Genomic DNA, 12,509 nt, shown 5'->3' with positions numbered 1-12,509 from the left:
GAAAATGCCATTTACTGGATACAAAAGCTATTAGCACAGAAAAGCTCAGGACAGGAAAAACCTAGTTACTTGAAAAGTTTGTCGTTTTAATAAATGAATTCCAGTGCTGCAAAAATAATGAGCAAAAAAAGGGCAATTAGGGAAGTGGAAATGTTTTGAGACGAGTCCCAGGCCAATATTTGCAAAGCGTTTTTATGGATGAAACCAAAGAAAAACCGTATCATTTATTTCTGAATTCATTTCACCAGACCATGAAAAAACAGCCAAGAGGTTGTTAAAGGTTTTAATTCTACCCATTAGGGAGCATTCTATATTTACACAGCTAGCCTACTTTTTGGAATGCTGCCTGGTCTAATGTCAAACAGAATTACATTAACAGAATCGGGAAGAAAATAATCAATTACCATTACAATGATATGAGAGCCAACCTTAGTAAAGTCAATGGCAGCTTTCCTACCAGGTGCTAAAAAGGCAGGATTGGCCCCCATTGCTTGGTGTGGTCATGTCATGTGGGAAGAAGGTTTTGGCAGGGAGGGAAAGAAAAATCAAATCTGTTACATTGTTGCTACTAGGGCCCCAGTGCTACAAGTAGACTGTTACTCCTTCACCAAGTCCCATTAACTTCCTTTTGCAGAATCAGGGCCTAACACCATGACCCAAAGTCCACTCAAGTCTTTGTTGATTTCTATAGGCTTTGTAACAGGCCCAAAGTAGAAGAGCTCTTTTCCACACATACACCTACACACACACACACCCAACGCAGTAGCTTTCTGTCATTGTTAATTAAGTTTGTGGAGAAATGAAGCGCAGAGATTAACTGACTTGGCCTAAGATCATACAGGGAGTCTGTGGCAGATCCAGAAGTTGAATCCAGATCGTCTGACGGCCAGCCCAATACCTTAAGCACGAAAGCCAGCTTTCCTCTCCAGAAGGAGCTGCTGGATGTCATCTCTTATGTCACACAGTGGTGTTCAAAGGAACACGAATCTAGAATTACTACTACTATAGTGATGATAAATGCTAAAGCTAATAGTCATGATAAACTAATTCAAGGGGAAGATCTTTTTATATGAGCACAGAGAATGGGGACTTTAGGAGGTACCCGTTTTTAATGTCTAGTTAGCAGCTTAAAGTTATGAAGATTGGTTTTTGCTGTAAGAGCGCAGTAAATATTAGACTAAGTGTCTCTGAGGTGTAATTGCTGAATATCATCTCACTGAAAGTTACATTTAATTTTTCATTGTGGCTTGTTTTTCTTCTGAAATATTATGCTAGTGTTTTATAGCACAATAATTTTCACTGCACAGAATTCCCACCAGAAATCTCAGAAAGCTACTGGCTTTAACGACAATATGATCTGATAGATTAATTGTACAGACCAGGCATAATATATTGTCCTACAGAGAGATGGGCAGGAACTAAAATATCTTTGTGAAAGATTCTTTTAAAAAAAAAAATCCAAACTAATGTTTTAATTCAGTCACTTGAACAGAAAGTATGGTCATTGCTAATTATATAAAGTACTACGGTTCTTCTTCAGAACAGTGCCTCAGACTGGACCTAACAGCTAGAAAACGTAAGGGAGTAACAAAATGTTCTTTGCTTTACAGCCAATCTACTATATGTCACGTGGTGTCCACAAACCGTAGCTCTTATCAGTTTGGGTCTGTGCATAGTTTACATTGACAGCCGATTGTGTGGCATATTTCAAAGGATGGGGTCAAGCAAAAAATGATCTATTTTTAAGACAGATTTCCTAATCTGTGTTACTAACAATATTTGATTAGCAAAAAAAACCCTGATTTTTAAAGAACAAATTTGCTTTTCCTGGTTGAGGCTTTTTGTTTATCTTTTGTGTTTTTCTCAAAATAAACAAGGAAAAAAGAACCTGAAGGTGACTAGATACAAAAGTGAAACTGATTAGTCGATCTATCCATCGCTCCCTTGAGTAGAGAGAAGCTAATTCCTAAGTGCTGCTCTAAACTTCGCTACCTGCAGCAGTCGTGCCAGCCTCTCTTTGCCATGCCCATTCCCCTTATCACCTCCAATACACCCCCTACACAGAGGGTAGAGAAAACAGATGGCCAGGATTAGGATAAGACAACAGACATCAATGGGACCCAGAATCCAGCCCACATGTTCTTGCCTAGCAAAAGACATTTTAATATATTTGGAATGGAGTTTTGCAAAGCAGTTAGACATTCCCACTGGTCATAGAAATAAACCAGCTCAAGATTTCAGCATACTATGCTCTTCTTCACAATATTTGGGTATCCTACTGCTGTGTCAATGGAAGCTTTGCTGCCATGTTTAGTCCATTCTTGTTCAATGCATTAATAGGAGCTATTGGCCAAATCCAGTGTCCGTTGAAATCAATGGGATTCTTTCGGCATTATTCTCAATGAATGCTGGATTAGGCTCTACATACATTCTGTTAATTAAAAATAGATTAGGAAAGAACATCCTTCATTTGAGCACAATTTCTTTCGCAACAAGAAAATAATTCACTGAAGAAGTCTAAACCCTTCTAGGCTGGAGCATTGTCATCACACCACTCCATCAGGACTATACCCAGAGAAGGAGGAAGTAGAGATCAAAAGCAGATTTTTGTTCTGTAAACAATTAAGTGACTTTTCCCATGGCGTTCAAAGGTTAACTTTATTGGTCTAAGTGTTGACCTTCATATATTTATAATCAGGAATCAGAAACTTCCCACTGCAACTTCATAGCTAAATAGACCAAGAAATGATCCACAAGGGAAGCACCATCTGTAATATAAATTCAGTAATCTCCCAAGCACCATATCCATTTATACCCTCTAGCAAAAGGATCTGTTAAGAAAGACAAATCCATCTGAGCCAATGTGTCTCACACGCTACCATACCCTTCTTTGTTTGGCCAGTAGCTTTCATCATCTAAAGTGAATAGGTGTTCTAAAAAGCATCTTAATAACTCATTCAGTCCTTTGCTTTATCTTGCATTTTCACCAGTTAATTATGATAAATGAATGCTGTACCACAAAACACGATAGCATTTTTAGGTTACATGAACTGCAATTAGCAGATGAATTGACACTATAATACTTTTGTGTTTTAGTTGTGTTACAGAGTAAAACAATCTGTTCAGGTTTAAGTTCTTCCCCTGCAACAAGGCTGATCATAAGCCACTAATACATGCTAAAGGCTTCGTCCTGTTTTTCCATTGCTAAGGAGAGTTCACCAAAGCCAATCACAATTTCTGTTTTAAAGAATTTCAGAATTTTCTTTATACTTTATTCTTAAACCAATTTAAGCAATAAACCATCTTTGTTTAAAACAATGAAAATAATCTATCTACCAAATTATTCTATAGTGTCCAGCACTGCAGCATCAAAACAATGAATATGCGTGTTAGAATTATCAATACCAACTGGGACATTGGCATGCAGATCCAGTTGTCTAGCTTTTAAAACAAGATAAATGGTGACTGCTGATTATTCACAGCTGTTGTCAGACAGAGAATAAGAACATCAATGATCATCCAGCCTCAGTTTTCTTCCCAACTGAGGGTGTATGGGAGTTTATTTTTAAAAAGCAATTTGTACATCTTTCTTTTAAGAAGTGTCAAAGGATGTATGAATAACATTACTTTTCTGGACAAAGATGCCGGGTAAACACTTTTTACTGATATTATTGATCATAAAGGAGATTTTCAAAAGTACCTAAGGGATTTAGGAGCACAATATCTGTTAAAATTCAATGGTATTTGTGCATCTCAATTGCCTAAGTGATTTAAAAACATCTCCCTTGCCTACACTGATAGATATTACAGCTACTGAGCAGTTACATGAACTTGGAGTTACTTTCTGAGCATCCTTAAGTAGAGTTCAGAATTGGGCCGTGTGTGTCTGGAACTGATCATAATGTAATCCACACTCAAGTTTAAACCCAGGAAACAATAATCCACTGTTCACATCGTAACGATTAGTCACAGTATGAGCTGAATCCAAGTCTAAATCCCGGGAGCTGAACAAGTATTGACGGTGGGAGTTGGAGACAGCTCAGTCATTGGAGTTATCTTGGCAACCCAGGATAGATGTGGGCAGCCAGGGGGCAAGGAGACAACATAGAGTAGGGTGTACCTGATTTCTCTTACCTAATACCTACTGCACCTCTCAACCCACATACTAGGGCCAAGGACCTGACCAACTTCTGGAGCCAGTAGTTTGCATCTTCCTGTGGGAGCCAGTGTTTTGGCATCAGGGCAAAGCCTAGCACAAAGCTGCAGTCACCATTGCATGCTGAATGGGAAGGCAGAGTCACCTTATAGCCCTCTTTTCCATCAGTGTATCTATCCCAAAAAGGATAGGACCTTGTCCTTATTAATTAGATGAGCAAAAGGGTAAAGGAGGACTTGCAGTATTCCATGTCTGGCCAACGAAAGCACTATCACCATAAAACAAAAGCTTGAGAATAGCACAGACCTTCGAGGGCCACACTTTGCAAAGCTGTGCATTAGAATGCAAATGAACTTACTTGGAAACAAGCGAGAAAGCCTCCAAACAGATGGCTGGGCAGGAGACAAGCCTGATTGAGATGTGGCCCAATGCAGCAGGGAAATGGGCCCGGGTCACCTTCTCAAATACAGCACTGAAAGTGTTGATGTCGGCCATCTTGCAGTTCTGGTCCCCTCCTCCTGTATCTAAGATGTTGCCCCCATGTAGGACAAGAATAAGGACATGAGTTTTACAATTCCTGTGCTGAGCTCCTTCCTGAAGAAAAGAAATAGTCATTTGAATAGGCTTTTGTCAGAACAAGCATTACAAGAGCAACATCCGTGCACTTGGTGTCAACCTCCCCAGACAATTAGTGATTTTTTTTCAGGCTGGGAGTGATCTTTTGTATATTTGACTTTGAAAAAAATCAATTTCATTGAAGTATCTCCGAGTTAGACACAGCACGTTATACTGTAGCATAGAAGTCTTTACATTTTTGGCTCAGATGTAAGAGTTGGATCCAAAGAAGATTATGAATGGTTTTATGCACAACAAATTCTATTGGCAGTGTATCCATATGGGAAGATGTCCAAAATCTTGAGATGGCCTAACTAAATGTCTAGGTATTGGGATCTAAACTAATTTCATTTTGTTGGATTTGTCAGAAAGGTTTCAATTGAATTCATCAGTTTCTAGAGAAGAAAAAAAATTGTGTCTCAACAAAACTCTACGTCAGAAAGGGTTAGAGTGAAGTGTTTCTCAACCTTTTCAGGTCGGGAACCTCTTATTCAAAGTCAAAAAATTTCATAACACTCTTCCATTTACTGGAAAGCAGAGGTGGTGTGTATTGGGGGGGGGGGGACATGAGATCACATCCCTCCTCCCCCAATTTGCTACTTGGCTGGTACTGAGCATGCTCAGTAACATCTGCTGAAGCCACTGCCCTCACTCTGTCCCCTCCCCCTATCGGCAGGTACCGGTCGTCTCTGCTGGAAAGGAAGGAAAAACGTACCAATGAAACAGTGATTAAATCTATATGTTGGTGTGTCTGTTTTGAGAGTTTGATACAGAATACTTTACCTTGAAGGATAATGGGCGGGGGAAGGGGAGGAACAAGAGTTTCCTTGGTTTGGATTGTAATAAAATACTCAGTGCATCGTGACTGCTCGATTGCCTTTCATGACTCCCCCGAAAGGTCGTGCATCATTAGTTGAGGAACACTAGACAATGCACAAACAAGGTTGGGGTCGTCTTGTACTTAAATTTTGACTTTGGTACACATGATCCCTGCAGCATTATAGTGAAACTATATAAACCAATTTAAATAAAAGAGCAGAGACAATGGCAGTAAAACTTTGATAATTGTCACAAAGAACTGGGGAGAGCCATTGTGGATTAGCCGAATTGCATGAACCAATGAAAATGTGAACACATAGTTCAAAGCAAAATGTCAAGGATGCTGCATCATCAGATATACTGTGTTGATTCTGACAAAGGTAACTTCGGTTTCATTGCTAAGATTTCCTGTTGTATGTGACAGCTTGTTACCACGCCGATCATAATAATCTCACAGTTATACTGTGCTCCTCCAACTATCTGTAACCATCTGTTGTCTCTTGTTCTATGCTTAGACTGTAAACTCTGTGGGCCAGGAACTGCTTTTTTTAGTTATATGTTTATACAATGCCTAGCACAATGGGGCTGTGTCCCATGATTGGAGCCTCTGTATAAGAGCAGCCATACTGGGTCAGGCTAGTGGTCCATCTAGCCCAGTATCCTGCCTTCCAAGAGCGACCAGTGTTTCAGAGGAAATGAACAGAACGCAGCAATTATCCAGTGATACATCCCCTGTTGTCCAATCCCAGCTTCTTGCCTTCTCAGGCTTAGGGACACCCAAAGCATGGGGTTGTATCCCTGAACATGTGGCTAATAGCCATTGATGGACCGATCCTCCATGAATTTATCCAATTCTTTTTTGAACCCAGTTATACTTTTGCCATTCACAACATCCCCTCGGCATTTCTGCAATACCAACACTACTACCAAAGGGAGTACAGTATATTTTGTAAAAAGAAATGAGGGCTCAGTAATGTGAGACCCCACTACAACGGTCCGCTGTACAATCTTTGCTGAGAAGGAGAGCAATTACTGCCGTGTTTGCCAGAAGAATTTGCTGATCAGCGAAGTGAACATTAATAAGGTTCTATCCTTTTTCTAATTCCCCAAAACGTTCTTTATGCGATTTTTCTAATATAGAAACTCAATTTTGCTCAAAGGACAGGATTATCTCCTTCTGCAGCCAACACGAAATTCTCTCTCCTTGGTCATCTGGCATTGCAGAACGCTGTTTGGGGGATTGGACGGTTCAAGGAATAGGGAAGGAGATGTAGCATCTAGGGTACTAGTTAAAATCCAAGTCAGGTCAGTGGGGACAAGAAGCCACTGTCATCCGATGGAATATGAGAAGTGAGTTAATGGACTAGGTCCCATTCTTATTATCACAAAAGCAATTTATACAAGTGGATTTAGACTGGCATCCTTCTTAGCAGTCTCAGCAAATGAATGAACGGCAGTCTCAGCATTCACTCCTAGAGGTGGTCCTTCCAAGGTTACAGTGAGGCAACAAAAACACACTGAAGTCAGTGGAAAGACGGATTTCAATGAGCTTTGGATGAGGCTGGGTAAGAGTGGGAAATCTTGCACTACCGATGCCTATATTGTAACTATTGTGTGGACAGACAGAAGACTTTAACCAGCTAAAAACAGCTAAAGAGAGTTGTGCATTTGCTCAGCTTCTGTCCTTTCTTCTAGAACCCAGATTTCTACTCAGACTGCTTTACTAAATCTGAATTTCAACACAGGTCTTTACACTGTGGAGCTAAATAGACTTTTTAATCTCTTTGTAAAATGCATCTGTTTTTCAGCCAAGCTAATTATGCAACATCTCTGAAAGCCCACTAATGATTTCCAGTGACCGCACACGCACCTATTAGACAGGGGAAAGGATGCACTGAGCCATCAAAAGTGCTTATAAATCCATCAGATGTTCTCACAGCTCAGATGATTTGGAACTTTGGGGCAGGTTTGGAGAAAGTGCTTTGAAAATGGAATTCTCTAGCTGGGGTGATGGTAAGAGAGAGATGAGCTCTTGCAATTATCAGAATCCTAGAGTTACAAGGGACCAAATTCTGATCCCTTTATTCATGTTAGTTGGTACCTGATTTTGCTAACAGACCCACTATCAGCAAGGCCACTCGTAGAGTAAAGAGCTTCCTAGTATTGGTAGAGGCGGCAGAGTTTGGTCCATGTACTGCTCAACACACCAACGCTGTTATACTCTGATTTTCTACTCCCAAAATGCATCTTGATATAAAGACAGCATATAAAGTGTTAGCTGGCCTAAGCACCTGCCTTCATTAGACTCTCCCTCCCCATTCGATTGTGTCACAACTGCAACAACAGAATCATGTGCTCTGCAACACCCTTGGTTTACAAGACCATCCAGATGGACATTTTCCAAGGGACCATCCAGATGGACATTTCCCTCACCTTTGACACTCACTCCCTTTTGTCCCCAAATAACCCAGATCTGTTGACCTTCGTGGCAGGTTGCAAAGTACATAGGCTTTTGGGGAACAGGTCTGTGGGGAGGAAATTGACGTGTGTCAATGTTTGTGGGAAAGACTGATTTTAGTTGGTATAGCAAGTTGTGGGGATGCATGCACTTGGCTGCATTTGGGGATATTGATAGATTTTTATATTTGTGCCAAAAGCACCTAGAGGCACTGGAGGGGTAGATTGCTAGTGAAGGTATGAAGTGTAATAAACAAATAAAACAGCTGTAATACAATATGCTTCTCAAGAATATCCAAAGTATTAATGTAACTGAGTTTGCTGATTTTACAAAAGTCAAGCTCTTATTTCCCGGTCTAGTCTTCAGATTGAGGAAATCAACAAATCTATGTTGTAGGAAATCTCACCTCATTGTCCTCATGTATTTCAATGCTGCTTTGTGCAGGGAATCTTTGTTTTCTCAAAGAAGCTCTATATAATTCACCTGCAAGGGGGAGAGGAAAAAAAGACAGAAACTTAACACGTTAGCATTTGGCTGTCTGATCTTCTAAAGAGATCTGTAGAAATGAGTCACTAGGGCTTGTCTACTCTTAAAAGTTAATTCAGATTTAAAGTGCAATAGCTGTTCCTAAGTAGCTCCATCTGTAGACAAGCCATTTAGTCTGTTTTTAATCTAGAAATATTTCTGTTGGGGATCCTGTGATCAAACAGAAGAATGGACTGTGTCTTGCAGTTCCACATCCAACAGAGTCTTTCATTGCTATAAGAACACTTAGCTCTTATATAGGGCATGATCCAACACTCTCTGAAGTCAGAGAGACAGGATGGTCTTTTGGTTAAGGCACTGGAATGGGACTCAGGAGAGCTGGGTGTGGTTCCTGGCTGTGCCATAGACTTCACAGATTCCAAGGCCAGAATAGACCATTGTGATCACCTAGTCTGATCTCCTGTATAATACAGGCCATAGAGCGTCCCCACAATAATTCCTAAATAAGACCTTTTAGAAAAACAGCCAATCTTGATTTAAGCATTTTCAGTGATGTAGAATCCTCCACGACCCTTGGCAAGTTGTTCTAAGGGGTCATTACTCTCACTGTTAAACTTTATTTCCAGTCTGAATTTATCTAGCTTTAACTTCTAGCCATTAGACTTCCTGTTTGATCTTGTGCAAGTCACTTAATCTTTCTGTGCCTCAGTTGCCCATATAATACTACTGCCTTTCTCCCACCTTGTGTCTCTCTTGTCAATTTAGATTGTAAACTTCATAGAGCAAGGACTGTCTCTCATTGAGTGTTTCTACAGCACAAACAGGGCCCTGAATTCCCTTTAGACAATACTGTGTTGTAAACAGTAATAAGGGAAACCCCTTCCTTGGCTTCAGATGAGGCCCATAATGCCATTAACATCAACGAGCACATATTATTGATAGCAACCATGCCATGTTTATTAGAAGATATTTCTCTCATATCTTATCTAACCCACAGAGGTAAAGGTAGTTATTTATACTGAAAGTACTTATCACACTTGTTAGGAACAGAGTGGAGGTCTGGATACAGCATCCTTGGAATATCTGTTCCCCAACACTAACACTCACTAGGTACCAAACAACAGAAGAGCAGTGAATCCAGTTATATTCTAGACTCAGAGTTAGGTATCAAAAAAACATCTGATTACAAAGGGAAAACCAACAATATCATGTACTTTTTGACACAGACATAGAATATATAAATGTATCTGAATGTGATTAGGAGACTACAGGTTTAGTAATAGGTATTTATCTAAATACTTATTCACCATCCAATGTATAGAAGTGATATTTCACAGTTCTCCAGTTTGTTTTAAATTTAAACCTTCATGCTTCAGGGCATAGGCCAATCACTAACTTGCTGCAGTCAGGAATAAACTTCCCCTGTGGCAAATTATTCCATAAATGTCCATTACTGAATTTCTTGTAGCTTCCTCTCATACTTACTGCTGTCAAAGAGAGAGAACCCTAGCTGGACCACTGGTATGATCTGATACAGCAACACTTGTGTTCATACATTCCACAAGTGACAGACTGGTAAATATGCTGCATTATGCAATATATCCTGCATCCATGCCCTAATGACTGTCTGCTGCAGATAAGATGACATTATTATTGAAATGGTGCTGATGTTTTGAGGCAAAGTTGCACTATTTCCGCTCATCTTCTGTTTTCAGAAATTGAAGGATGAAAACAGATCCTCAGAAAATGTAAATTGGCAGTATTAGATGTGTCTCCTGTAATAATCCCATCATCCAACTCTGCTGCAGCCGGGCAGATTATGACATTGGGTATGGGTAAGGCTAAATTTCATCTTCATTTTTTTCCCCTCCGTAATAAAGGAAAGCCTTCCTGATCATTTGCAAATCAATTTCTTGCTTAGTTTAATAAAACCCTTCAAGTTAGGAGACAGTTATCAGAAGCTACATTAACAAGCCCTGTGCATTAATCAAATGAATCAAGTGTGCAAAATTCAACGGAAATGGAGATTTCTGCATATTATTTGAATTTGAATCTATTTGACTTTCCATTTTTAGAGGGACCCCAAATGTGTGTTCTAAAAGGAAAGAAACCTGTCTATTTTGGTGGGCAGGCAAGCAGGACACAAATCTTCAGGTGCCCTACAGTTTCACATCTTGAATAGGAGAGTCTGTTTCCACTGTCTCATGGCTAAGGAAAGGGAGAGATTCTCCAGTCTGAACGATTCAGGAAAAAACACCACCCATTTAGATTGTGAAATGCTGAGGAAGTGGGGGGTAGGGAGAATCTCATACACTGCTCAGAGCATCAAGAAATTCCTTTCCATCTAGCAATCACAATGGAAGGAGGAAAGGGACAGAAAAGATAGACAAACATGTATACAAAGGATCTCAATGAATACTACATTCATCCTCATGTCCTAAAGGACCCCTGACTGGCTGTATCATAAACGGATTGCCTAGATAGCAATATTTTAAGGATGGCAGAATATTTGTGACTGTGGTTATAGGTGAACAGGAATGAGTGTCTACTAGTTAGCCTAGGGAAACAAACCCCTCAAGCACTATGTGAAAAGAGAGTGTCTCATAATAAGAATTCCTTCCCCATGAGCAAACCAGTAAGGATAAATAGAGTATCCCATTGTCCATTTTGGGGACTGTTTTTCTGCTGTATTCTTATAACCATTAAGAATAGATCTGCTGAGGCTCTCTGGTCTCTTTGCACTGTGTTCAGTGCCTTTTCTCTAGCTGTGTGTATCGGTTACCTAGGAAACAGTTGTAGGATGAGATTTGATTAGCTCTGTTGTCAGCTTGATTGTGACATTTATATTATACTTGCTGATAATTAAGGGACACTCCACCCTACTGTGTTTTATGGCAGGTATGAGACATCTGGATCAGAAGTGATCAGCCAAGCTTTGTGCAGAGAAGACTCTCCTGTTCTCAACCCACCTCTTTCCCCCATCCCTATACAGGGGAATCTCAGACCCAAGTGGTTCCCCCCTGCAATGTGACCTTGGGGGAAAAGTGCAGAGGCAGAGACTCCAGCTGTTAAAGTGCAGCTGCAGAAGTAGCCAAAGCAGAGTCCTTCAGACACTCCGAGAACTTTCCATAGTTCTGCCAGGACTTTCTCTGCCCTGTGCTGATTGGCTGTTCTCTGCCCTGTGCTCCAACAGAAAGAAAGAAAAGAAACAGCACCCAGTTCTTAAAGTACTTTGGAGAGCAAATAAATAAAACATACTGGAATGTACTATATTGGTTTCTATTGCAAGACAGGCAGTTCCCTTAAAAAGTATACGGGGATTAGTACACCCGAAAAGTCTATTTTATGCAAAATATTTGCTACTATGTTCTTAGAGTTGCCAACAAAGGAAACTTCTGAAGTTATTAAAACAACACATTCACTTTACTTAACACAACATTTTGTCAAAAACCATTTAAAAGTAGTTAGAGGGCAGACACAAAGGGCTGATGGTATTCCTTGTAGAACTTAAAGAGCTTGTAAGGTGCTCTTTGTTTCATTAGCAGGGAGCAAAGCTGAACGCAGGTCAAGTAGAACCTTATTAAACCCTGGGCATGGCCACAGCTATGTGGGTGAGTTGATTCCAGCTTCACTCCTCACACTTCCTGTTTTCCTGGTGTCAATAACAGTCTCTCCAGGGAACATGGACCCACTCATTCCACTTCCACTGTGATCATGATGCATCTTCCCTATTTCACAAATATTTTAATATAACCATTACATGCAAATAACTGATGCCCGGACCCCCATCCCATGTCCCTTCAGTCAGAGTCTGCTAATATGATCAAATTGGTGTCGCATCTTTACCATGGACTCAGGTGGTTACGTAAGTCTTTGACACAGTTCAGTCTCTTCTACAGACAACCACACCAGGAGTGACCTATTTCTGTCTCCGAGTCTAGAAATCTATCTAATACAGCCCCTTCTCCTGCCTGC

General features: G+C 40.3%; 1 protein-coding gene across 7 annotated transcripts in view; it reads right to left on the bottom strand.

Annotated features, from left to right (window-relative positions):
- Nucleotides 1-12,509, bottom strand: part of PITPNM3 (PITPNM family member 3) — a 315,040-nt gene that overhangs the window by 81,816 nt on the left and 220,715 nt on the right. For 6 of the 7 annotated variants that reach the window (XM_067537998.1, XM_067538000.1, XM_067537997.1 and 3 more), the window contains 2 exons: nt 8,455-8,531; nt 4,515-4,750 (listed from right to left, as the gene is read on the bottom strand). In XM_067537998.1, the coding sequence (XP_067394099.1) occupies nt 4,515-4,750; nt 8,455-8,531 (313 nt within the window). Of the gene's footprint in view, nt 1-4,514; nt 4,751-7,691; nt 7,825-8,454; nt 8,532-12,509 lie in introns of those variants that run through there. The other variant, XM_067538004.1, reaches the window with a different exon arrangement.

This window comes from Emydura macquarii, unplaced genomic scaffold, assembly GCF_026122565.2.
Source record: "Emydura macquarii macquarii isolate MOO-44397 ecotype Brisbane River unplaced genomic scaffold, CSIRO-AGI_Emac_v2 contig_450, whole genome shotgun sequence".
Classification (NCBI taxonomy): Eukaryota; Metazoa; Chordata; order Testudines; family Chelidae; genus Emydura; species Emydura macquarii.
The sequence above is the reverse complement of the archived record's forward strand: the minus strand, read 5'-3'. Positions and strand labels throughout refer to the sequence as shown.